The sequence below is a fragment of the Ovis aries genome, chromosome 4 (genome assembly GCF_016772045.2).
Source record: "Ovis aries strain OAR_USU_Benz2616 breed Rambouillet chromosome 4, ARS-UI_Ramb_v3.0, whole genome shotgun sequence".
NCBI lineage: Eukaryota > Metazoa > Chordata > Mammalia > Artiodactyla > Bovidae > Ovis > Ovis aries.
The window spans coordinates 105162784-105188896 of NC_056057.1; the positions used below are offsets into that span (position 1 = coordinate 105162784).

The window sequence follows — 26113 nt, forward strand, 5'->3', positions numbered from 1 at the left end:
TGTAGAGGGACAGTGGGAGATTCAATTAAGAAATAGACAGAAGCTGGGCTGTGGGAAACCTCGGGCAAACAGGTACACCCGATTCTCTCAACCAAGGTTTCTAACTTTGTGTTCCAAGGATTGGCTTCAAGTTTTGGTCCACGAACACCCTGTAATAAGTCTTTTTTTTCCTCTCTAATAATTTTGCTTTTACTTTTGGCTGTGCTGGGTCTTCGTCACTGCGAGGGCTTTTCTCCAGTTGTGAAGCACGGGCTCCGGGGCTCACGGGCCTCTGCGGTCGCAGCTCTAGAGTACAGGCCCTAGTTGTGGCGCACGGGCTTGTCACTCCACGGCATGCGGCACCTCCTGGATCAGGGGTCGAACTTGAGCCTCCTGCATTGGCAGGCAGGTTGTTTACCACTGAGCCACCACGGAAGCCCCCTTGTAACAAATCTTGAATGTTTGATCTGGGGAGAGGGTACATGCGTTTTGGATTCTCAAAATGGCTTCTGACTTAGGAAAATTTGAAAACCATTCATGAAGGCAATTGGCAGTGTGGTCTGGGTGGGGACAGGATGGGGACTGAGGCTACATAAGTTGAGCTCACTTCCCTTGAGACTTGCTCTTAACTAAACACCAGATAGTATTATGTAAACAGGTGCCATACCTCTCTTTAGGACTTAACAGAACTATTGTTAGGATCTAAGAACAGCTCTCTGGGAAAGCTGGTGACCCCTATTACAGAAACTAGCAGAAGATGAACAGAGAAGAGAACCCAGTGAAAAAAAAACAGGCGGTAAGGAGATTCAATACATTGAAATGCCGTAAAAGCCAAAGGAAAAAAAGTCCTGGAGAAGACGAAAGGGTTACCGGCATCAAGTTTAAGAGGAAGATTAAGAAAGGAATGAGAAAAAAGAGATTGCTAAGTTCTATGACATCCCGTTGCACTGTTTCTGTAGTGATACAAAAAAAAAGGTCAGAAGTTAAGGGTAAGATATCCAAACTAGAATACTTGGGAGAGCAGAGAGGCGCTGTTAATTATGACATCATTATGTCAGAGCATCAGATGTAAACCAGGACTGTCCTGGATGAATGGAAATACAGTTAGTTCCCTAGTTGAGGAGGAAGTACAACAGCCAGGAAGGCAGCAGATACCATCTGTTAACGCAAAGGACTTGGTCTTGAAAAGGAAAATAGGACATAAGTCAGAAGAACTAGTCGGGATAAGAAAGGGCTGTGTCAGCTACCTACGTGGGAGATGGGAGGACGTCGAAGGTTGAAAAGGAGAGGGAAGGAGTGGACAAGAACATCTTGTACCCTCTGTCTCGCTGAACATAACACACAAAGGGGTGGGCCCTCAAGACACTTGTGAGTGTTGACCGTGGGGACCATCCTCCAGGAAGCAGCAAAGAAAGCCGGAGTGGAGAGGGGCCCTTCTCCCTTTGAAATGATAAGGAAGGAGAAAGGGCTTCCCAGGTGGTGCTAGTGGCAAAAAAAAAAAAACCCTGCCTGCCAGCACAGGTGATGGAAAAGACGTGTGTTTGATCCTTGGGTCGGGAAGATCCCCTGGAGGAGGAAATGGCAACCCACTCCAGTATTCTTGCTTGGAGAATCTCACGGATAGAGGAGCCTGGTGGGCTACAGTCTATGGGGTCACAAAAAAGTCGGACACAACTGAAGCAACTTAGTATCCACAGGAGAACAGAAGCCACCACGTGACCAGAAAAGGCAGGCCAGAGCATCCTGTCAGAGATCGAGGCCTCAGAGAACGCTTTTCCAAACTACCTTCATGATGGCCTTTTCCTCAAGGGAAAAACAGCAAGAACGTGAGGTCAACTCTTATGAGTTCTTTAAAGCTAATCCGCACGTAGACTGCCAGAACCAGAACAATAGGTAATCTACCCGTAGTGCAAGATATAATTCATTCAATGCCAAGGAGTTATTTTATTTATAATTTCATTGCAGGTACAGCTTGGGGGCTACAGAGAGGTCAGAGGAACACTCGTCCAGCTAAGTTTAAACTGGGGCAAGAAAACAATGGTTGGTGTCAGGATACGAAGGTGTGACCACACTGATTACATGGCAGGGGAGAGGAAATTCTCTCAGCCAAAGGTCACCAAGCGGCTAAATAACCAAAACGGGCTTCACCCACAGACGATTCTTAAACTACAGCTAGGCCACTCATCCAAACAGCACAGGCCTGCACAAAGAAGGGGAGGCTTTTTCAGAGGGCAGCAGACGTAGGCCTGTACAATCCGGCAGTCCGGCGGGGTCAGTGGCTGGTCAGCAGGGGACACTCAGGAGCACGAACTCTCCAGGCATGAGTCACATTCTACAATGCGGAGCTCAGAGTATAAAGAAAATAACCAGACGGACAGATATTTATTATAAAAGTCAATTTATTTTCCCTTTCTGTGTTTCAAAAGTTTCCCTTTCTGTCAGTAATGAGCAGTTAACTGATTGGAAGTCTGCTTGATTAAATAACATTAACAAGTTCATAAACACACATTTGAGAGTATAAAGCAAGAGGTTGAAAATTTTCCCCTAACTCCATGTAAATTAGGCAGCCCTCAAAATTGCACATTTTTCGCCTGCTCACTTTCATAATTTAAAATATATATACAGGATGACCTTAAAATATTGATAATTAGTATAGAATTCACAGCCTTGAAGATGTATATTCTACAAACATCTAAAGAATAGATATCTAGATACCTCTCAGGCCCTAGTAATCCACTGTGATTCAACATCATGTACTTCATGCATAGAAGGCCAAATGGTCTTTCCTTGTTCTCTAATTCTAGTCTTCTGCTGAGGTAACGCAAGGAACCCGGGTATGACAGAGACCAAGCCTCTGAAAATAGGGCTAAGCCAACTGGCTTCCTAGTGGATCCTAAAAAGTTCCCAGAGAACAAGCCTGGGATTGAGTACTTCGGTTATAAATTACATCCTGGAATGTTCACAACTGAGGTACCTCATGGTCCTTGACAGGAAGCCAAAAGACTTTCAGGAGTTGAAGGTAATTCTGAACGAAGGTGGAGGAGAACAGCTGACAATCACTGGAAGATATTTCTGCTTCCGGAGCTGATCGACTTCAGAGCAGACACAAAGTAACTGAGCCACTCGGCACGTAGTGTGACTTTTCCCACTTAGAGTTTAACTAAGGGATTCTCTGTCCAAGACAGGCTTACGCTGGACCCAGCTGGAGTGCTGTACCAGGAAGTGATGCTTCAGAGATGAGCTGCTCTCTGTAAACTCACGACCGAAGCAAAATGCAACGATCCTTTCTATTCGTGGAATGTGTCGTTGCTACAAACCGGGCACGACCGCCTCATGGTCACTCAGCTTTCCAGACAAGGGTCCAAGTTCAATAAAGCATTTACGGTTAAAAGGATGAACCTCCACAGGCCAACAGAGTTGCTGGCAGATTCACAGGCCATTCGGTACATTCACGGAACAACAGCGATAAATAAAAATCATTAATTCCTGTAGTGTAGAAAAAGCCACCCAGCCTTCAACTGGTCAGCATCTCCGGGGGCTGACACTGCTGAAAGAGGCCCGACAATCTGAGGTTATGTTAGAGTTAAGACAAACCCAAAATAGGGTGAATTAAAAGAAGTAAGAGTCCGGACGTTCTTTTGTGGGCACCAGTCAGTCACTCACTCAATATGCGAGTTTGTCGTCTTTGCATAAGAGAGCATGTTTCCCTCACTATTAATGGTGAAATAAACAGAACTGTGCAACTTGTCTGTGAAGAGAAAAAGAGCATTAAATGTGCAGTGATAATTTAATTCTGTTAGCGCTTCATCATTTGAACATAATAAGGAATCTGGACTACATTCTTTTTGACTTCGTACAAAGATAACTCAATCTTTAATGAAACAGAAAATGATTTTGAAAATTACAGTTACTGTAACAAAATACTTAATGTAACATTACAGTCTCCTCAAAAAAAGAACCTAATGAAATAATTTGCTATAAGTAGAGCAGAGAATTGATACTGGAGCTCAGATTTCAAACAGTGTTTCTTCCTACAGATTCCATTTTCCATGACAATTTCTGGTATGATCAGACCAGCAGGTACATCAGGAGATAGCTCCCTCTGCTTAGGGCGGATATCAGAAGAGGAACACAAGAGTTATAGGGCCAAGCCTTTAGGAGCCAGAAACCAGTGAAGCTAACGGAAGCATCCTTTGTGATAGCAGAGAACATAAGCCTTAAGGCTGCTCCAGGGGATTCCAGGTGCTGAGCTGTCTCCAAGGCCCTTTGGACAAGGCTGGAGGACAATGTCTGGACTTGGGCGATGGAGGCTGCCTCCAATTAGGATACTCTCAACTGAGGGGAAGGACACTAAATACACCCTCTGGTGCACGAAGCTGTCACCAGACTCTCAAGTAGACCAGTCTCGAGCACTGTCTCAATAACGTGGTAAGAACACGTCACGTGCTTATTCAACAGAGAGCAATGTTTTAAAAGCACAAGGCCTTATTTTGTATTGGCTGTTTCTCAGAAAATACAGAGTTCCAGCGAAGAATATCTAAGGTGCAACAGATATTTTCTCAAGAGACTCAAGGTTCATTTTAGAACTTGCACGCCACAGTGTTAATTATAGTAATGCTTCTTTTTTAACCCTACGTGGTTTGGCATACACATTTCCTTCAGAATTCCCAAATTATATTTAGTGACAGAGAGTACCCTGGAAGAGTACCCTGATTAACAGTTGCGGATGTAAGTCTCTCATCATTTTTTCTGGAATCATGAATGACAATACTCATTAGACTCAGGTCAAGGGCAAACGTAACAGCCCTTTCCTTCCTTGAAAAATGAATGTGTCTTTTAGAATAGGAAGATGCTATTTTTCACAAAAGAATCTTTAAAAGCAGTCAGCAGTGTTGCTGGCTTAAGAAGTGATTTAACCTAACTGCAAGAAGAAATGAACTACTGACACATCCAACAACACGGATGAACTGCAGAATGCTTATGCTGACTGGAGGGAGCTGACAAAGACATGGAGTGTATGATTCCATGCGTATGAGGCGCAAGAAGATGCAGAGTAGTCCACAGCAACAGAAGCGTGGGCCAGCAGTTGCCCGGTGGAGAGAGGTGGGATGGCGAAGAGAAGTGGGGCACAGGCATGACACAGGGGCTGTGAGGAAACTTTGGGGAGTGACGGATACTGCCTGCCCTGATCCGGATAATGTTTTCACAGGTGTGTATGGACATATGTTAAACCTTCCGGAATTTTATATCTCAAATGCATGCCATTTGTTTTAAGCCAATTATTCAACAACAAAAAAGACTACTCTGAATGTTAAAACAAACAAACAAATAAAAAACCAAACAGTGATTTAAGTAAATGTTTTGAACTCATTTACTTTAAAAAACTACTAGCTTAAGACTGCCCTGTTGGACTAGTGGTTAAGAATTCACCAGCCAGTAGAGGGGACACAGGTTCGATCCCTGATCTGGGATCCTACATGATGCGGAGAAAAAGGCTGGGCACCAGAACTACTGAGCTTGTGCTCTGCAACAAAGGAAGCCACTGCAATGAGATGCCCACGCACCACAACAAAGAGGAGCTCCTGCTCACCTCAACTAAAAAAAGCCCACGCAGCAGAAGACCCAGCACAGCCAAAGATAAGTAATAAAATAAATACGTAAATCTTAAGGGAAAAAAACTACTAGTTCATAAAAAAAAAAAAAGAAGAAGAAGAAGAAGAGGCACATACTTACCATAAGAATGAAAAAGTAGAAAACCCACATCCATCCCAGGTTGTCCTGGATCAAAGACACCAAATACTAAAAGGGAAAAAAGAAATCACAATATAATAAATTAATAAAATGAAGTGGCTAAAAAGTAGATGAAACATGGCTCTTCTAGAAAATGAGAAAGGAGTCAGGGTGTGTATAATGTTTCACAGTTTTTAGTGCTCCTGCATATGCGTGCTCCTAATTAAGCTTTACTGACAGCCTTCGTTTGGTAAGCTGGCAGAATCCAAATAAAAAATGGAACGGAAGGCCTAAGTCCAAGAGGTCTATATTTTTTTCACTTTGCTATTAAGAGAGAATGATGAACAACCTCAAGCTACTTCTGTTTCATCATCGCTTCTTCCAGTGAAAGGTACTGTAACTGATGCTTTTAAAAATACTTCATCTTTTAAGTATACCACTCATTTTTCATACACTATTTGCTCACAGGATTACTGCATGACTTCGACACTCTATAGCATATTCTTTTATTTTCAATTACTAAAATGTACCCAGTAGCTTTTAACCCATTTTCTTTTTTAAAATTATGGTAAAATACATATAACATACAACTTGCCATTTTAGCAAACTTTCATTGTACATACAACTCAGCAGCACCAAATACATTCATGTCTTTGCACAATCATCACCATTACCTATTTTCAAACTTTTTCATCACCCCAAACAGAATCTCTGCACCTATGAACTCTCTGCAAGAACTCTCCATGGCCCGTCCCCTCAGCCCCTGACAAACTCTAATCTGCTTTCTATTCCTATGAATTTGCCCATTCTAGGTATTTTGTGTTAAGTAGAACCACCCAATCTGTCCTTTTGTGTGCAGCTGATTTCACTCAACACAATGTTGTTAAGGTTCATTCATGAAGCACACATCAGAACTCCACTCCTTTTTATGGCTGAATAATATTCCACTGCATAGATATACCACGTTCTGTTTATCTATTCATCTATCCATGGACATTTTAGTTGTTTCCACCTTGTGGCTATTATGAATAATGCTGCAATGAATAATGGCAAACAAATAACTGAAACTGTCTTCAAGTCTTTGGAGTACAGCTTACCTGGAGTGGAACTGCTGGGTCATATGTTAATGTTTGCCTTTTTGAGGAACCATCATAGCATTTTCTACAACAGCTGTGTGGTTTTACATTCCTACCAGCACTGTATGGAATTTCTCCACATCCTCACCAGTACTTACTACTTTGTTCTACTTTGCTTTAATTACAGACATCCTAATCAGGTGTGAAGTGGTAGTTCATGTTTCTCCTTTGCATTTCCCTAAGAGACTAAGGGTGCTAAGAATCTTTTCAGGGGTTCACTGACCATTGGTACACATCTGTCATAAGGAGTTGTCCCTATGTTTTCTTCTAAGGGTTTTATTAATTCTTATTAAGAGATTTATTAGCTCTTATAGGTATGTGATTCATTTTGAGTTAATTCTTGTACATAATGTAAGGTAAGGGTCCAAATTCATTATTCTGCAATGTGTACATCCAGCTTTCCCAGCACCTTTTAGTGAAGAAACCACTCTTTCCCCAATGAATGGTCTTGGTACCCTTCTCAAAACTCAGCTGACCACCCAACATGATCATTTAACCCATGTTCTTTGATCACATTATTAGTAAAATTTTTAAGTGGGAGAAATTAGAAATTTAATTTAGCATGAGTGATTTAGCATGGATGGCCTTATGGAAAACAAAAAAGCTGAGGTGTAATCACCCCTCAGAGGAAGCACAGTGGCCCTCCAAACTCTCTGAATGCTACTTTATCTTTTAAATAGCTTTACCGACATACAATTTACATAATACTAAGCTCATATCACTCAATGGATTTTAGTATACTTACAGAGTTGTGCAACCATCACCATAATCTAATTTGAGACCATCTTCATCACCCCAAGAGAAACCCATTAGGAATCACTCTCCAGACCCACCCAACCCAAAGCAACCACTAATCTAATTTCTTTCTCTATAGATTTGCCTATTCCGGGTATCTCATATGAATGAAATCACATAAATAGGTGGTCTTTGGTGACTAGCTCCTTTTACTTAGCATAATAGAGTTGAAGTTCATCCATACTGTAGCATCTATCAAACCTTCATTTCTCTTGAACTGCCAAATAATACTCCATTAGATGGCTGGATGGCATCACCGACTCAATGCACATGAGTTTGGGTGAACTCCGGGAGTTGGTGATGGACAGGGAAGCCTGGCATGCTGCGATTCACGGGGTCACAAAGAGTCGGACACGACTGAGCGACTGAACTGAACTGATATGAATATATCATATTTTACTTATCCATTCATCGGTTGATGGACGTAAGGATGTTTCTACTTCTTAGCTATTATAAATAATCATTTGCTGTGAAACACATTTCTGTAAAAATGTTTATGTGGACATTTGTTCTCATCTCTCTTGGGAAAACACTGCAGTTTAACCTACTGAACCCCTGTTGTGTGTCAAAAACATATTAAGCATTGGGAACGCGAAGAGGAAGGACACAGCACGGTTCTATCCTCAAGGAAGGCAGAGTCTGATACAGGGGATCAATCAGCCAGTCAGTGTGAAACACCGCGGCAACTGTTCTACCACAGGCATGCACCAACTGCTGTGGAAACCAGCAGGAGAAAGCAGTATTTTTCTTGGGAAGTCAAGGAAAGGCTGGGAGAACAAAGCTATTCAATGTGAATCAGGCGAGTGCTAGGGACCAAGTTTACAGAATTTTTGTTTTCGTTTTGGCCATACTGTGCGGCATGGGGGATCTTAGTTCTCTGACCAGGTACTGAACCTGTGCCCCCTGCAGTGGAAGTGAGGAGTCTTAACCACTGGACCACCCAGGGGAGTGTGAAGTTTTTAACATTAAGCCATGAAGTTTGGGGTTTTATACCTCAAACAGTAAGAAATCATTCAAAACTCAACACACCAGGGGAATAAGTAAAGCAAACAATGATTTACTCTCCTGATTCTGCTTCTAAAACCGTGAAAGTCAGTCTAACGCTGACCCCGAGTTCCTAGTTAGGGATCTTAAGACTAGCAGGCATTCTAATTAAAAAGAAACTCCTTGAAATGTTCATTACAATCCATCCCTCTGATTAACGAAGAAAACATTAGCTAAGAAGGAAAATCTAAAATACAGTCATTTCAGAAAAGGATGCCCAATACCCTTCATACAAAGACATCTGAACGGGTGGCCAGTAGCATTTTTTAGCTCCTACTCCAGAGCATAGCAAGAAAACAGAGTCCTCCTACCTTTGCTAAGTTTTCCTTTTTCCCTTTAGCTCCATAATCAAATAAGCTAACACCCTGATCCTATAAATCATTCTTTCTACAACCATTCAACAAGTACCTGAGCGTCTCCTGTGTGCCAGGCACCCTTCCTAGGACTGGGGTGACAGCGAAACCCAAAACACTGCCTCGGGAAGCTCATCTTAGTGGGAGAGACAGACAGTAACAAATAAGCACGCACTGCATGACCAGGGAGAGGTGTGCATTCAGTTGCTGTATCTCCTGCAGCGGGTTTCCCAGCCGGCACAGCGGTAAAGAACCCACCTGCCAGTGCAAGAGATGCGGGTTCCATCACTGAGGTGGGAAGATCCCCTGGAGAAGGAAATGGCAACCCGCTCCGGTATTTTCGCCTGGGAAATTCTATAGACAGAGGAGCCTGGTGGGCTACAATCCACGGGGGTCACAAAAAGCCAGACACGACTAACTAAACAACAATCTCCAGCAACATCTGCTCTTGTATTAACCACTCACGATCAGATACCAGGGGTCCAACCCCATTAAGCGAGCAAAGCATCAATCTTCAAGGCCATCTACTGACCTCAGTGTCAAAACTACAAGCCTTTTTCCTTCCATTCTCTTTCTCCCGACCTCTCTTCATTTATGATCTGAGTAACACCCCCACCCCTCAAATTCTGGCTTCCTATTTCTGTGACCACTGGGCATCCTCTGAGGTTTTGCCCATATTTTCTTTCCCCATTAAACATCACACCACTGCCATAGTTTCAGATATTTTATCCGTGCAGTTGATTCTCAACTCTACATTTTACAAAATTAGCACTCAATGACTGAGAGTGGTATACCCCAGGAGAGACAAATACTCATGACTGTCCCAGAGAAACAATGCCTTTCTGAAGCTGAACGAAAGCAAGAAAGATCAATTAGAATGCTTCTGATAAGGACTTCCCTGGCGGTCCAGTGGTTAAGACGCTTCCAATGTAGGGGGTGCAGGTTCGACACCCAGTTGGGGAACTAAGATCCCACACGCTGTGCAGCACAGCCAAAAAAAAGAGACAACAGTTCTGACTACCTACAGTAGGCCACTCTTAACCTAGAAGATCTCAAACTTTATCGAGTACACAGGACTCACCAGGATGGCTTGTTGAAATACAGATCCCCAGGCCCTCATTCAGCGAGTCCACAGTAAGCTAACTGTTCTGTACTTTAATGAGTTCCCAGATTGATTCTGACGTAAGACATTTATGAACTGTCTTTTGAAACACAGTTGTAGGAAGCAGAGGAAGCATCTCAGGGAAGCCGCAGGGTCCATGGCAATTTCTGGCGGGGATGTGTGGGAAGAACGTGTGTATGTCTGTGTTTGGAGGGTGGGAGAGCTGGGGCCTGTGTGTCAAGTGCGGGGTAATGAGAAGCATGGGTCTCCTGGCCTCCCTGAAGTGCCAAGTTCAGGCTGGAAGAGGAGGCGGTGGGCAGCAGGGACTGAAGGATCTGTCTTACTAAGTGTTCACTTCTTTCTAGACAGGAAGAATCTGAAGGTAAAAGTGGAGGGGACGAACTGATAAATGTTGAGGGGCCTTCCATGTTAGGTCACTAAGAACCCAAGGCTTTTAGTACAGCGTACTACAGCACGAGAGCGCCACCTACCGTGGCCCTGCAGGCGGGGGTAGGCCCTCCCACCGCTAAACACTCCCTCTATCCAGCCCTCCCTGCCCTCTCACCTGGCCCACCGCAGCTCCAATGCTCCCGGTTCCATCAACGATCCCAGTGACGGTTGCCAAAGCCTCACTGCTCCCTTGGATCAGCTCCTGACGACCCAGGTCCGCAGAAATAGCAGAGCTAATCATATTAGAAGGTCCACCAATAAAGAATCCTAAAGTCAGAAACAGAACAGGTTCTTAAGTATTAAGACACTACTCGTAACAACGCGTTAGGAATCCATTGAGAATTACGTAAACTCTAATCCCAATACTCTAACTGGTATGTTGGAGAGAAACAGAAAGAAGGGGGCAAAATTACCTGTAAAAATGGAAACTCCCCCAGATGTAACATCTTAGTTAGCATCCACTTTCCTCTAGAAAACAGTGAACACAGACCTCTCTAATCCAGTGAAGTGTGCATTCACTGACAACTGTCTGCACTGGTTTATCAAATTCTATTATGGCAGAGATGAGTCAGAGTATCTGAATACCCAAATTCAACCAAACAGCGAGAAAGAGAGAGAGAGGAGAAAAAGCGATTTAAACAGTGCAAGGGGTTCCATCTGCCACTGTTCTCGGTGAGGCTGTCACAGGAATGAGCGCGGTCAGGGCCGAGAGTCTCACAGAGCAGCAGCAGCTTCAACTATCCCATGAGCTCAAATTTAATAGGAGTTTTTCTGTAACATGGTCTCTAATGGCACTCAACTGATTCATCTGGGGTTCAAGGGAAGAAATACTGACCAATTCCAACACAGAAGGAAAAACCAGCTATACTGGACTTTTTGAAAGTTGGTGAACTGGTTTCCAGCGGGGCATTCTTCCTACACCACTTCCGGGAGTGATATCAGCGGGTGTGGGCCGCAACCAAAAATCGGAGGAAATCTCTAAGGGACGGCTTCCGCCACATCAGGACTGAGGCGGTCACGTGAGAGCAGAGAAGCAGGATCTGGGGGACGCATCTTTCCTTTACCACCTGAATTTTCTATAATTAAGGCTTTAGAATAGCTCAGCTTGAAGGAGCAGTTTCCTTTTTCCCTTTTTATTTACAGAGGAACAAGACAGTGAAATGGAGCCTGTGCCGTACCTGTGATAGCCATCAGAAGCGCATTGATGGACTTGTCGTTTGGAGAACCTGCAAGGAAAGACAGGCACGGGGTGATGACGTGAGGAGCGCAGTACGTGTGTCTCCTCCCAACAGTACACACAGGCCTGGATTCCCATGACCTCACAGATCTCCCCAAGATAGCAAGCGGATACGGCTCCATCACCACCTCTCCCGACTTTTATTTGTAATGTCTGCCTCTGGCTGGTGCTCAAGCTACTGTGACTTCTAAAAGCTACAGGAAAACTCCTATCTCAGCAGCATCTTAAGGGACAGATACCAAACCTACTAATTACCATCTTTCCTCTTTTGAAATCTTGTCCCTTTTATTGTTTTATTGGCTCTAATGCTGCACCGCTGGAGCCTACCCTTGGACAAAGCATATACACTCCCAAGCAAGCTTTTAAACAAACCGACAAAGCACAAGAGATGCCAGTTTCCTCCCCAATGCAAATAAAACTACGTAATGGTACTTTTACCACTGTTCACAGGACAATACAAAGATCCCATTTATGCCCTGGCGGCTGGTCTCAACCACCTCCCCAGGGCTGATCACTGACTCGAGGCAAGTAAATGCCTTAGTCCTAAGAGATGAGGCAAACAGTTTAGCTGCAAGGAAATACTCACGACTGTATCCAACCAGGGACCCGATGGCCAGAAGCAGACTGAGAGCTAACACCGGCGCTCTCTTCTGTAACATGTCGGAGATGAAGCCTTGCAGCGTTCCACCTTCCAGCACAAAGAGGTGCAACCCAGTCAGCATCTCGAAATTAGCTTAATTACCTGACTCTTGCTTACCACGTACCCTCCACCCGCCGGCAAGATCCTAACACTGGTCTATCCAACAAGACAGCTGACTCTCCTAAAAAAATCTCCTCCATAATTTGCTCTTAGAAAGATCACCTGTCAACTCACATGATGGCAGATGGGGACAGACCACCAGTCAGACACCAAAATCAGGAAAAATCATCAGACCCACCCTCACTGTTCCTTGCTGTTTTCCCTTCTCCGATCAGCTGTGAAGTCTTTTCTTGCCTTTCCCCCCACCTGCTTTTTATTTGAAAGATAATTAATGAGACTGTGTGTCACAGGTTATGAGTGGTGAACATAAATATTCACTAAAATTAAATGCAGCAATTATGGTTTGGCAAAAACTAATAGGTCAAGATGTTTAAAATAAGTTAATGTGGAGGACTTCCCTGGAGGTCCAGTGGCTAAGACTCTGCAATCCCAATGCAGGTGGCCTAAATTCAATCCCTGGTCAGGGAACCAGATCCCACATGCTGCAACTGAAGAGTCTGCATGTGGCAGCTAAAGAGCCGAATACCACAATGAAGACTGAAGGTCTCGAGTGCTACAACTAAGATCCAGCGCAGCCAAATAAATAAACAGTTAAAAAGAAGAAGAAGAGGTGATGTGGATCCTTGAAGCAACACAGTCACATTCAGATACAGTCCTGTTTGGAATCTCGGGGCACTGGGACATCTGGCACACCCTCATCAGAATCTGTTCAGGACACAGAAGTATGTGCAAGTCTAAAGGCAGCATCCTCACCTTTGGCTCTGAGTCTAAGAATGAGGGCACACAAGTTCAGATACAATAACAGCATATCACCTAAGGATACACTGTATTTTCATGCGCTCAGGGCAGTTTAGTCTGTCCACAGATCTAAAGGTAAAGACAGGCTACCAAGGTTCTGCCACAGTCATGTAGGTGGTGCCCACTACCGTGCGTTCTGTATATCCATCTGGTTTTGAAGATTCCTACTTCCTTGTTTGGGCTTCCCTGGTGGCTCAGTGGTATAGAACCTGCCTGCCAATGCAGGACACGTGGGTGCAATCCCTGATCCAGAAAGAACTCCTGGAGAAGGAAATGGCAACCCACTCCAGTATTCTTGCGTGGACAATCCTAAAGACAGAGGAGCCTGGCGGGTTACAGTCCATGGGGTCAGAGAGAGTCAGACACAACTGAGTGACCAGCTATAGCAAAAAGTCACTATTAAAATCTGCTGTGGGGCTTCCCTCATGACTCAGTGGTGAAGAATCCGCCTGCCAATTCAGGAGACACAGGTTCGATCCCTGATCTGAGAGGACCCCTCATGCCACGGAACAACTAAGTCCATGTGCCGCAACTACCGAGTCTGTGCTCTACAGACCGGAGGCTGCCACTGCTGAAGCCCACTGCCCTGGGGCCTGTGCTCTGCAACAAGAGAAGCCACAGCAAGGAGAAGTCTGTGTACCTCAACTAGAGAGCAGCCCCTGTTCTCTGCAACCAGAGGGAAGGAAAAAAACCCAGGCAGCAACGAAGACCCAGCACAGCCAAAAATGATAAATAAATAAAATCAACTTTAAAAGAATGGGACGCACAAGTTCAAACCCAGCAACAGCCTAAGGGCACACTGTGCTTTCATATGCGCAGGGCAGTTCAGTCTGCCCACATGTCTACATGTGAACATTACAGAAAGCCTACCAAGGTTCTGCCACAGCCACGTAGGTGGTCCCAGTAACATGCATGCTGTACGTCTGTCTGACTTTAAAGTTTCCCACTTCCTTGTTGATGCTTCCAGCTATAGCAAAAAGTCACTATTAAAGTCTGCTGTGTACAAGGAAGCAAATGCAAAACAAAATAACCCCTGCTATTATTCCTACCTTTACGATCCGACAGTCAGTACACCAAGCTAGTATGTTTCCCTTCTTCGGCTGTGGGTGATAGGTAAACGAACATAACTCGGATCTCTAACATACAATTAGCTTTAGAGCTAAGCGATCCCTGGGAGTATACAAAAGGCTCTTAAAGTATACTTAAAGAGATCAGAGAAAGCAACATCCCAGTGCGTCCCAGGACAAAAGAACTGATCCCGCAACAAAGGACTGAAAAAAAAGAACTCTATATCACAGGGCTGCCGCAGGCTGGGTCCTCTTTTCTATGCACTTTTTTTTTTTTAAAGAGTCTGGCTATTTACCAGTAGGACAGTTTAGGAAAAAGGGCTGTGGAATAAGTGATAAAACTTTAAATGATGCCAGATTTCATAACCCAATAAAATCTGACTAGTGACTCACTCTTGCTAGAGGAAAAGATGCTTCACTGGCCGTACCTATAATTCCTCCGACGTCGTACCAGATGGACAGCTGGTCAGCTTCGGCCTCCTTCCATCCAAAGTTGTTACTCAGATAAAAGGGCAACCAGAAGAAGAAGGAGTAATTCACTAACTTCAAGCACGCGTAGGCCAGTGAATACTACAAGGAAAACAAACACCCAGCTGTCAGCAAGGAGCGAACAGCACAGTGTAACCACCGCTCTAATGCAATTAAACAGCAAAACAAGGCAGAAGAGCTGGGGCCGCATGGTTCCTGATTTTAAAATTGAATGTTCCTATGAATTCCCATTGCCTGACTTGTCCTAGTCTTCCTCCTCTCTCCCCCCAACTTAGTGTCTAGAAAGGTAGTATAATAAGCCTTGGGATTAAAAACACAGAGGACTACTCCCTAACTGTCCCCACTTTCTTCTCCTTTTAGCTTTCTGGTAGAAGCAACCTGGTATTTTGAACCATAAGGCAGGGCATGGACTCACATTTCTTTATTTAGATAAAGATAAAAGGTATTCATGCCACCGAGGAGCACTAACCATAAGCAAACGAATCCAGTGAACATCACAGCTTTTACTGCAGGTAGTCAACCCTTTCAGGTTCTCCTTCCTTCGAAGTTAATATGATGACCAATGCAAAGCAAAGTGACTGGATTCTAGTTCCAAAGGTCTAAGAAAAGCATCAGCATGAAAACTACTTTCATAGGGTAGTTTCTGAAAGCTGAGTCAAAAATGAAAGCAGAGGATCATCACGGGCCTTGTGGCTCTAGGTTGAGGAGCAAGAGCTCCCATAACATGGCAGTGGGGCTGAGAAACCTATATTCAACACATTATTACCAGGAAATCCTGACATTCAGCATCAAAGGAAGAGGGGGAGGAGCAGAGAGACTCACTTCAAAGGGTGTCTGGCTAGTATATTCTCTTCCCTGGAGCTGCCACTTATTCCCTAGGTATCACTTGTTTTAAAGGGGCTTTCCTGGCAGGACTGCCGCCCCCTAGAGAGCCAAATCTCAACCACGAGTGCATTTTGTCCAGACAGCCGGCCACAAAGACAAAGGGATTAAGTTCACCAGATTCCCTTTATACCCTGTCCATGGCGGGGAACAATAGCTTGTGAAATACAAAGGGATAGCAAGGGAGTGCCACATTTAGTCACAACAAATCTAAGTCCTGTCTCAGAAATTAAACTCTTACCAGCAGAATATTTTAATAACTACTGTAAAAAAATAACTAATCATTAGCATCAGAACAGGCCCCCAGGGAACATGCATTTCCCTGAATCTTTTGGTTGGAGAACTGTGGGAGCTCGCACTTGGATCTGAACTCACGCTTAAACTTTATCTGTTGCCAAGTGTCAGTTCTCTTAGCCTGGGGCAGGGAGAAGGGAGTAAGTACGAAATAGGACAACCAGCAGACTCTGAATCTGCTTGAGAGGTTGTATTCATAAAGCATCATTAAACCATAAAATTAAAAAGGTGTTTATTCATAACTCGACATTGCAGACTTCAGGGAGGATGGACTGGTAGGCCTTCTATCCACAGGAAGGGGAACTGAGACACAAGGAAGAGCTGAGTAAAGCCACAGACCTCACAGAAACTTAGTGGATAAGCTGGCAACATAGCCTAGGCCTCTTAACTCCACTCCCGTGCTAGAGGCCTAAAACACCAAGACAGAAAAACTGTGGCAGAATGGACTCAGTTTAGATGTTAGGAAAAAAGCCTGACTGTGGAGGTTATGCCAACCCTGGAATGCACTACCCAAGGACACTGTGCAGCACTCTGCTCTGGCCTTTTATAGAAGGGCAAACTATTTTTTTCCCTAGAATGGCAAGAACATTGGCAAAGAAGACAGACTTAACGAACCACTCTTGATCTACTTATAATTCTATAAGACTTCAACAGGCCAAAAGGCATATATTCAAAAATACCCATTTTTGCCTTCTTACTCAAACTCTAGTATCAGCATCAGCAAATTGGGGCTCACGGGCCACTTCCGGTCAGGTCCGCTGGTTCCATGTTGTCTGTGGAGTCCTCTGCTCTACTGAGCTGAGTGGCTGTGGCAGAGACTGTACAGTGGCCCCAGAGCTGAAAACATTTACCTTTGGCTCTGCACAGAAAAGGCACCACCCCCCGCACTGGGTATCAGATACAAGCTCAAGTGGTATCAATAAACAAGCTGAGGGCCACTGTTCCTCTGGACATATATTCCTGAAATAAAGTCTCAAAGAGAAGCTAACTGCTTCAAGGTGCCTTATCCCCAGCAGTGCTACTATCCAGGCTATGGTATCTCCCAGGCTTCGGTGGGGAGGTTTGAACAGTCCTTACCGCTATAACTCCAGGAAGGCAACAAGCCTGGTAGAAACTTATTGCCTTGACTTGGCTCACAGTATTGCCTTCTTGGATTGAATAATTAGGCTCAGCTTCATCTTCGTTTTCAGCACCATTAATTAACGGCCTGTGTGAGTCTTCTTCAAAATTTTCTTCTGTCTCAATACCTGGGATACCTAAAACAACAGCAACAGCCACACTGAGAGGGTGCCTTCAGGTGCCCAACACTGTGCTAAGGGCTTTACACGTACCATTACTTACGAGGTCCATGCTATTTTTATTTGCGTTTTACAGGAAAAAGTAACTAAGGTTCAGAGTCCAAGGTCAATCAAGGTCACACAGCTAATGAGCAACAAACCCAGGACTCAAATTCTCCTTTATCTGGCTTCAAAGCAATGTTTTTTCAACCACATCATGCTCTTTCATACAGAAAAACTCGTTAATTACGTACTATTAAACTGACGTGTCTCTTCAGTAAGACTCAAAAGATAGAAGAATCATACATCTATCTGCTTCTGTGGTTTCACTTGTATGTTCTGCCTGTACGATCTGTATTTAACCACAGATAAGTATTTCACTGAATTATTCTTCTGAAGAAAAAAAGATCTGTCTCAAGAAGCAAAATTCAAAATCCATCCATGCTAATTTCAAGCCAGTGTCTCCATTATAAAACCTCATTTGCAAATGATGAATTTTCCTGAAACTATAAAAAGGTGAGCCTCACTCCCTCAAACATTTGCAGCTGTGCCAGGCGAGGCTGTGGCGTCGACAGGACACAAAACAGCAAGACTGCTCTTTTAATTCACTGAAAGCAGCTCACAGTTCTCCTAGGGAGAAAGAGCTGGGCTGTTCCAGCCTGGGGTTTCTCTCTGCCGGTGTTAGCAAGACAATCTGAGTAGAAAAGCAGCCTCTCTCACCAATTTCTTCCGGTGACACCAGGAGTCCAAAGAAGATGACGATCCCACCAGCAAACTGCACGGCCGCCGTCACCAGGAAGGCATACTGGGGGGGCGGGAAGGGGAGAGGTGCTCCTGACACATCTGGGATGCTCGTTAACCACACCGTCGTGAGAGACACACGTGGGAGGACTGGGCGCCTTGGAAGGAAATGCGCGCCGGGCGCCCAGCCTCTGCCAGGCACTGAGCTAAGTGTTTTACTTGTTTTCTCACAAGTTTTTCCCAGGGACTCTGTGGAGCTCAGAGAGGATAATTAAGGTCTCCTGGACACTGAGTGGTACTATTACAACTGGGAAGCCAGAATTGGCTCCAAGAATGGCATTCTTGCCACCACTCAGCCTCACGCAACAGACAGTATCTGCCCTCGGTTTCCCGTTGAGGGGGGTTACACACTACACACAACATTAATTAATAGGAACTTCCCTGGTGGTCCAGCAGTTAAGAATCTGCCTTGCAATGCAGAGGATGTGGGCTCGATCCCTGGCTGGGTAACTAACATCCCACATGCTGTGGAGCAACTGAGCCGGTGCAACTGCTGAAGTGCGCATGAAGCGACAAAGACTCTGAGTGCTGCATCGAAGAACCCACACGGCCAAAACATGAAATACAGATAAATTTTAAAAAGAGACACCACACGTTAATACAGGCAGCATGGAAGTGGATAAATGAGAAGGCTGAGTCCCCATGGGAAACATACAGAGGAACTGAATCTGGAAGAAAAAAGCCAAGGAGGTTGAAGGAGGGAGACAGCGCTTTAGGGAAGAGCTGAAAATCCTAACAAGTGACCACCTTTCCCAGCACAACTGAAGCCACGGCACCAGGCGAGAGGGAGACGGGAGGGAGATGGGAAGCCTTCTGCACAGGGGGAGCTGAGGGCTGTGCTGGGGGTCACAGGGAAGAACAGTGTCCTTTCGATGGCCCAGGTGAGACACTCGAGAGCCAGACAGCATCAGTGAATTTTATTTAAGACAGAATGGAGCCTGAGGTGTCAATGAGTATTTCCAGAATTCAAATCTGGGAGGAGCCCACAGGGTGACCTGAAATTCCCATCTGAGCCAATTAGTACAATCCACGTGTGAAGCTAAGAAAGCTGGGAAAAGGTGACTATGAAGACAGGAAGGACTTCCCACTGGCCCTAACTAGACCAAAATTCTTCAAGGACCAAACACTTGGCAAGCTGTTTAAAAACTCACCTACTTTCTAAAAGAGCAACTTACTTTCAGTTATTGGGTTTGGGGTTTTGTTTTGGCCGCACTGCATGGCTTGAGGGATCTTAGTTCCCCGACCAGGGACTGAACCCACACCCTTGGCAGTGAAAGTCTGGAGTTCTAACCACTGGACTACCAGGGAATTCCCAATCATTAGGTCTTTGAACAGGCAATCCGTTGACATGAGCCATTAGATTTTTATTTGTCGAACATATAAGCACTGTTATTTAGCTTGTACTTTCCAAAGTTTGTTTTGGAAACAGAAGCCAATACAACAGATACTCTTTAATTCTTCCTCCATTTCACATAAATGGCAATACTCAACACACGGTTATCTTCACTTCACTGAGCTCTATCCCAATCTGGACACGCAGGGCTGCCTAATTCTACTTCACAGCTGCACAGATTCCACTGAATAGGTGTTTTGTGGTTTAACTATTTCCCGTTTGGTTGACATCTGTTACCAATCTTTTGCTCTTACAAACAATGCTGAAGCAAATACCCTTGCAGAGATGTACTCTTTGTATATGATGAAGTATACTCATCAGTCAGATTAATTCACGGAGGTCGAACTGCTAGGTCAGAGCCATTATAATTCTGATGTGTTAGTCACTCAGTCATGTCCGACTCTTCACAACCCCATGGACTATAGCCCACCAGGCTCCTCTGTTCATGGGATTCTCCAGGCAAGAATACTAGAGTGGGTTGCCATTCTCTTCTCCAGGGGATCTTCCCGACCCAGGGATCGAACCCAGGTCTCCCGCATTGCAGGCAGATTCTTTACCATCTGAGCCAGCAGGGAAGCCCAGGTTAAGTGACTGGGTTTTTGACAGACATTCCTATATTGACCCCAAGAGGAGTTATTTACTCGCCCACCCGGCAATGCCTGCTGTCACCTCCTAATAAACATGGTACCAAACTTCTGGATTTTTACCAATCTAATAAGGATACAGTGTAGGTTTTTTCTCTCTCTTTTTTTTTACAGTGTAGTTTTAATTTGCATTCCTCTACCACTTCATACCTAAACTCCTATAAGGGCAGAGATTGTTGGCTCTTTGGGCCAAGACTCTATCCTCTACTGCCTTGGGGCACGTAAGAGGAACTTAAGAATATTACTGAAAGAATAAACAAGTTCTGAGTGAAGTGGAATAGCCTGTCATATGTTTACAAGCCATTTCTCTTTCCTTTCCATGAACTATACATTCAAAGGCTTTGCTTTTCTTTCCGTGTGTTGTTAGTCTTTGTCTTTATCAATTCGTGGACACTTTATACATTAAGGAGATCTGCTCTTTATCTGTAACATGAGTTGCAAGTACTTTTCCCCACATGATTATATGTCTTTAGACTTAGGTGTTTTTCCATGACTAATTTTTTTTAATGTGTTTTAATTTACCATAAGCTTGTCCACTCTTAACACAAACCTTGCCCCTCCCAGACACAGCACTAGGTCATTTTAAATGGTCACAGGATTACTTTCTAAAAACAAAACATTTATTTATATACTGAAGAAAAAGCTAGGAAAAAAACCACCTACCTCATAACCATACTGCAGAACAGAAGAAGCCAGACATGCGCCCAAAATATTGCCCACAGAGGCACAGGCACTCCAGAGACCAAAAACAACTCCTCGCCTAGGATGGGAACAGAGCAGAACAGAAGACAACACAATTAGAACGGGTTCTGTGTGCAGCTCAGGTACGGAATGGCCAAACAGTGCAGGCTCACATTACACAGACTCAATGTTCCACTGCAATGTGTTTTTTTTCAAAGTACACCCGAATGGCAAAACACTTAACTGGGTAGCTCTCTTCTTCTAAGATTTTATTACACTAAAGTTCAATTTGGGGCTCACGGAAAGACACTATTAAGAGAATTTAAAAAGACAAGCCCCATGGATTGGGAGAAACTATTTGGATACCACTTATCTGACAAAAGACTTGCTGCTGGGATATAGAAATCTCAGAACGTAATACTGTGAAAGATAAACAATGCAATAAAATTCTAAGGAGTGTTAAATCTATAATCATCTCAAATACAAAGTTTCTGAAAAGGGGGCCAAGATTTTAACAAATGCTTTACACACACACACACACACACACACACGTAAAATAAGATGCAAATAAGCACATGAATGGAGAAGGAAATGGTAACCCACTGCAGTATTCTTGCCTGGAAAATTCCATGGATAGAGGAGCCTGGCGGGCTACAGTCCATGGGGTCGCAAGAGTCAGACACCAGTTAGCAACTATGAAAAGATGCTCAGCATCATCAAACATCAGGGAGATGCAAATTAAAATCACAACAAGGTATCACTACACACCTAACAGAAGAGCAAAGTCAAAACACACGGAGCATACCAAGTGCTGGCAAGGGTGCACAGCACCTAGACCCCTTATACTCTGCTGGTAGGAATGTGAAGCAGTTCAACCACTTTAGAAGAAATCGCCAGTTTCTTAAAAAGACAAACATGCTCCTACCATAAGATCCAGCCATTCTACTCCCAGGTATTTATCCAAGGAAATGAAAGCACGTGTCCATACAAGGATTTGTGAACAAACAAGCACAGTGGCTTCAATAGTAAAAGCCAAAAACTAAAAACCTAGATGTTCACCAACAGCTGAACAGATAAACTGTGATACAATGGATGTCTCCTTAGCCATAAAAAGGAATGAACTGTCGATGCAGACATGGATGAATCTCAACAATACTGTGCCGAATGGGAGAAGAGAGACATGAAAACATACTGCAGGGACTTTCCAGGTGGTCCGGAGGGGAAAACTGCGAGGTCCCAATGCAGGGGGTACCAGTTTGATCTCTGGTTCGGGAACTAAGATCCACATGCCACGAGGCACAGCCCAAAAAAATCAAAAACAAAAACGGAGAGGGAGACAACACTCTACAGTGGCACAACGTGCTCAGAAGCCACTTCCAGCTGTGCAGAGTGACCGCCGCAGCAGCTCACGGCCCGGGCTCGACACTCTCATCTGGAAAGCACTGTGCTCCTCAAAGGCCTGGGTGCAGGGGCAGATTGACAGCGGGGGCCTGCACAGGCGTATCTACCAGGACTACCAGCCTCGATGCGCTCTAAGAAACTATGACCCCAGGACTTCCCTGGCGGCCCAGTGTTTAAGACTCCCAGCTCACAATACAGGGGACACGGGTTCAATCCCTGATTGGGGAACTGAGATCCCGCATGCTATACGGCGAGGCATCAAAAAAACAATGACCCCTGACAGCGGGAGGAGGGATATGACTCACATGGTAACAGCTTTCCAGGGCAACGTCTTCAGTAGATCATTCAAATTTTTTCACTTGGAAATCAAATGATTTGAACTAGACAATCTCTATATTTTCATCAGGACAATAACGCCCCAAGCCTTTAAAACACAAAACCTACCAAGAGGATCCTAGAGAGAAGAGCAAAGGTCAGGGTCTGAAGAACACGCTGATCAAAGACATTTCGGAAGAAACTGCTGAAAACAGCTGTGACTGTAAGTTGTCACGGTTTTACTGGCACTTTGTGGTTTACTGCTACATTTCACAGGAAGAGTCACTCTGCGTCAAGTGCAGCAGCATCAATTTCACTTACTAGTTGTTATTCGCTTAAAAACAGAATGCCTTACTTTCAAAAGTGAACTATAATTAATGGCTTTCTTGAACGTCCTGTTTGTCTTTGTGACTGAAAGAGAGAAATAATGAAGAGCTAAGAATGTCCAGTCACTGCTACCGAACACCCAGTGTCATCCAATTTGGAAAAGCTCAGATAAGGGTTATCTCAAAATGATACATGTTCAAGTGATTATCTTGAAATAACAGCATTTCAGGTGGTTTTCCCTTTATTTCTCTTTGTTCATTTGAAATAGCTGGTTTCATGACAATAATCAAGTAGCCTTGGTATAATTTTCAAAAATCATGAATGGAAAGACATTACCTTAAAAATCTTAATACAAATAAACAGCACCCACACAGCATCCAAAAGAAAACTAAAGCATAAGAGGGGAGGGACTTCCCTGGTGGTCCAGGGGTTAAGAATCCACCTTGTAACACAGACGATGTGGGTTCAATCCATGTTTGGGGAACTAAGATCCCACATGCCGCAGAGCAACTAAGCCCGTGCACTTCAACTACTGAAGCCCACACCCTCTGGAGCCCACACGCCACAACTAGGCCGTCCCTGCACTGAAAGGAAAGATCCCACAAGATGTGACAAAGATCCACGTGCTGCAAATAAGACCTGGTGTAGCTAATAAATAAATAAGGGTTTTAAAGTATCACTGGGGAATTAGTACCTCTGAAAATCAATTCTATTAACCCAGTGACAGCAGAGTTGGAAAGAAACATAAGTCACTAGCACAGGGCTTCCCCTAGTGGTACAGTGGGTAAGAATCCACCTGCCAGTGCAGGGCACACGGGTTTAACCCCTGGTCCAGGAAGACTCCACATGCCGAGAAGCAAGTAAGCCCGTGCACCACAACCACTGAGCCCGCACTCCAGAGCCGGAGAGCCTTGACTACCGAAGCTGTGCCCCGACAGCCTGGGCTCTGCAACCGCAGAAGCCACCGTGAGCAGCCCAGGCACCGCAGCTAGAGAAAGCCCACATACAGCAACAAGGACCCGGTGTAAACAAAAATAAGTAACAGTATTAAAGAAAAGAAGAAATTACTAGCACACTGAACATAAACATTACTCCACAACAAATACAGATCATTATCGACAAGCACCATTACTCCCATTAGGAAACTGGGGAAGCTGGAAAACCGAGAGGAGCTGCCTAAAGCATGCGCTGATCACCACGGCGGGTGGGTAATACCTGCTGGGTACACCGGCCCAGACGTAAGAGAGTAAACAAAAAGACTGAGCTATCCATGAAATACATGTGCGCTTCACAACACATGAATATCTTACCCAGGACAAAAGCTAGAAATCCAGACTAACAGTCCCTGAAGGCAGAGAATCATAAATGATGATAAACAACAAAGGCAGAGCGTCACGAACGGTAATGAGAAACAAAGCCAAGTCTTTGGGAATCTCTACTTATTTTCCCTCCTGTAGGTTAAGTATGGGTCCTCCTGGGTGGCCCCGAAGATCCGTCAGCAGGTGCCCATCCATATGCCATGGCCCCCATCACACACCACCTCACACACAACTGATAAGTGCCAGAAGGTTTGGGGGGAAATGGCCAATTTAACTAAGGCCCCAAGTCTGGCATTCATCATCTGCATCTTCTTAAAGCCTGCGTTCTGTGACTCTAGGCAAGTCCCAAGGACAACTTCTGAGCTCAGTTTCCTTATCTTTAATTTTAGAAGGTCACATTAGATCACCGAGTCTCAAAAACAGGGAAGGCAAAACCCACAGGAAGATACATGATGAGATGGCATGCAAGATTTCTATCACTACAATGTGTTATCTGTGTTCTCTAAAGGAAAGATTTGAAAAAACAAAACTGAGATGTACTGCCTCAGCCACACTCAAAGTCTGACCACAGTCAGAACAGTGCTGTGAACGTGTCTCACGGGCCAGACCTTCGCTATAGAGCGCACACTGTCTCCAGTGTCCACTGATGTGAAACCTCCTGTCTCCGCTATCCTCAACTTCCTAAAATAGAGGGAAGACATGGGTGGTGTTGAAAAGATCAAGTGATGGGCAGCTGGACACAGAGGGGTAAGGGAAGGGGGGAGGGGGGAGGGATGAACTGGGAGAACAGCACTAACGTATATACCCTGCCAAGTACAAAGCTGGCAGCCAGTGGGAAGCTGCTGTCTGACACAGGGAGCTTAGCTCGGTGCTCTGCGATGACCTAGAGAGGCCGTGCTGGGGTGTGGGTGGGAGGGAGGGTCCAGAGGGAGGGGATATGCGTACACATACAGCTGATTCACTTCACTGTAACACTGTAAAGCAATTATACTCTACAATAAAATTTTTAAATTAAAAAAAAAAGGGATAGAAAGAATTGACACTGACAAATCTGACCAATCAGATATTGAAACTACGATCAAACAGAGAAATGAAAGAGGAAGAAAGTGGCATACCCAGCTTTCCCAAACCAGTTGCCCATAACAGCAACGACGCAGGGCCAACCGGTGGACTGCAGCAGGCCGTTCAGGATCCACAAGCTACAGTACAGCCCCTTGTTGTAGAAATGCAGCCATTCCGTGAGAGTGCCAAAGATGAACACCTTAGGGCAGAAGGAAGAACAAGACGCATGTCACATCCACATGGACACCCCGACCCAAGACCCTCCATGATAGACACATTCAATGTCTGAGAGACTCTGCAGAGACGCTCCAGGTGCCCTTGCTCAGAGCGGCCCTGAGCAAGACAAGCATCAAACCACCCCTGACCAGAGAGGCAGAGATGGCAAACAGCATAAAACACAGCAAGGGCCATCCCTCCAGCTTGCATCTTCCACTCTAAAAAACTGAGTCCCCACTGTGTGACCTCATCTTACATCTATTTCCCTTTCTTCTTGTTTATGGAGGACGGTAAAAAAGACTACTGGAATGCACGTGTGTTGATTTCCACCAGAACATGTGTAAATTTCCAGGCACACGGTGGGGCCAGAAAGCACCAGCTATTTTTACTAACCGTGGCTACTCAGTGCATCAGCATAGCTTGCGACTGACTCAGTCATTCGGTGGCATGTATCAAGTGACTGCTTTTTTCCAGGCGTTCTGCTCGGGGTGGGCGTTTTATTTGTAGTCAATCTCCTTTGGGAATGTTTGGCGTGGGTTTAAAAATGGTGTATGTCTAATA

At 44.6% G+C, this 26113-nt stretch overlaps 1 protein-coding gene across 8 annotated transcripts in view; it reads right to left on the bottom strand.

Moving 5' to 3' along the window:
- The window catches only part of SLC37A3 (solute carrier family 37 member 3), a 101956-nt gene that overhangs the window by 50809 nt on the left and 25034 nt on the right, over positions 1-26113 (bottom strand). For 6 of the 8 annotated variants that reach the window (XM_027968871.3, XM_042248919.2, XM_042248917.2 and 3 more), the window contains 10 exons: positions 25390-25535; positions 20895-20991; positions 18114-18198; positions 17194-17372; positions 14880-15021; positions 12413-12514; positions 11768-11815; positions 10705-10856; positions 5713-5778; positions 2361-3727 (listed from right to left, as the gene is read on the bottom strand). In XM_027968871.3, the coding sequence (XP_027824672.1) occupies positions 3635-3727; positions 5713-5778; positions 10705-10856; positions 11768-11815; positions 12413-12514; positions 14880-15021; positions 17194-17372; positions 18114-18198; positions 20895-20991; positions 25390-25535 (1110 nt within the window). In that variant the 3' untranslated portion in view covers positions 2361-3634. Of the gene's footprint in view, positions 1-2360; positions 3728-5712; positions 5779-10704; positions 10857-11767; positions 11816-12412; positions 12515-14879; positions 15022-17193; positions 17373-18113; positions 18199-20894; positions 20992-25389; positions 25536-26113 lie in introns of those variants that run through there. The other 2 variants (XR_009600456.1, XR_009600455.1) reach the window with 1 other exon arrangement.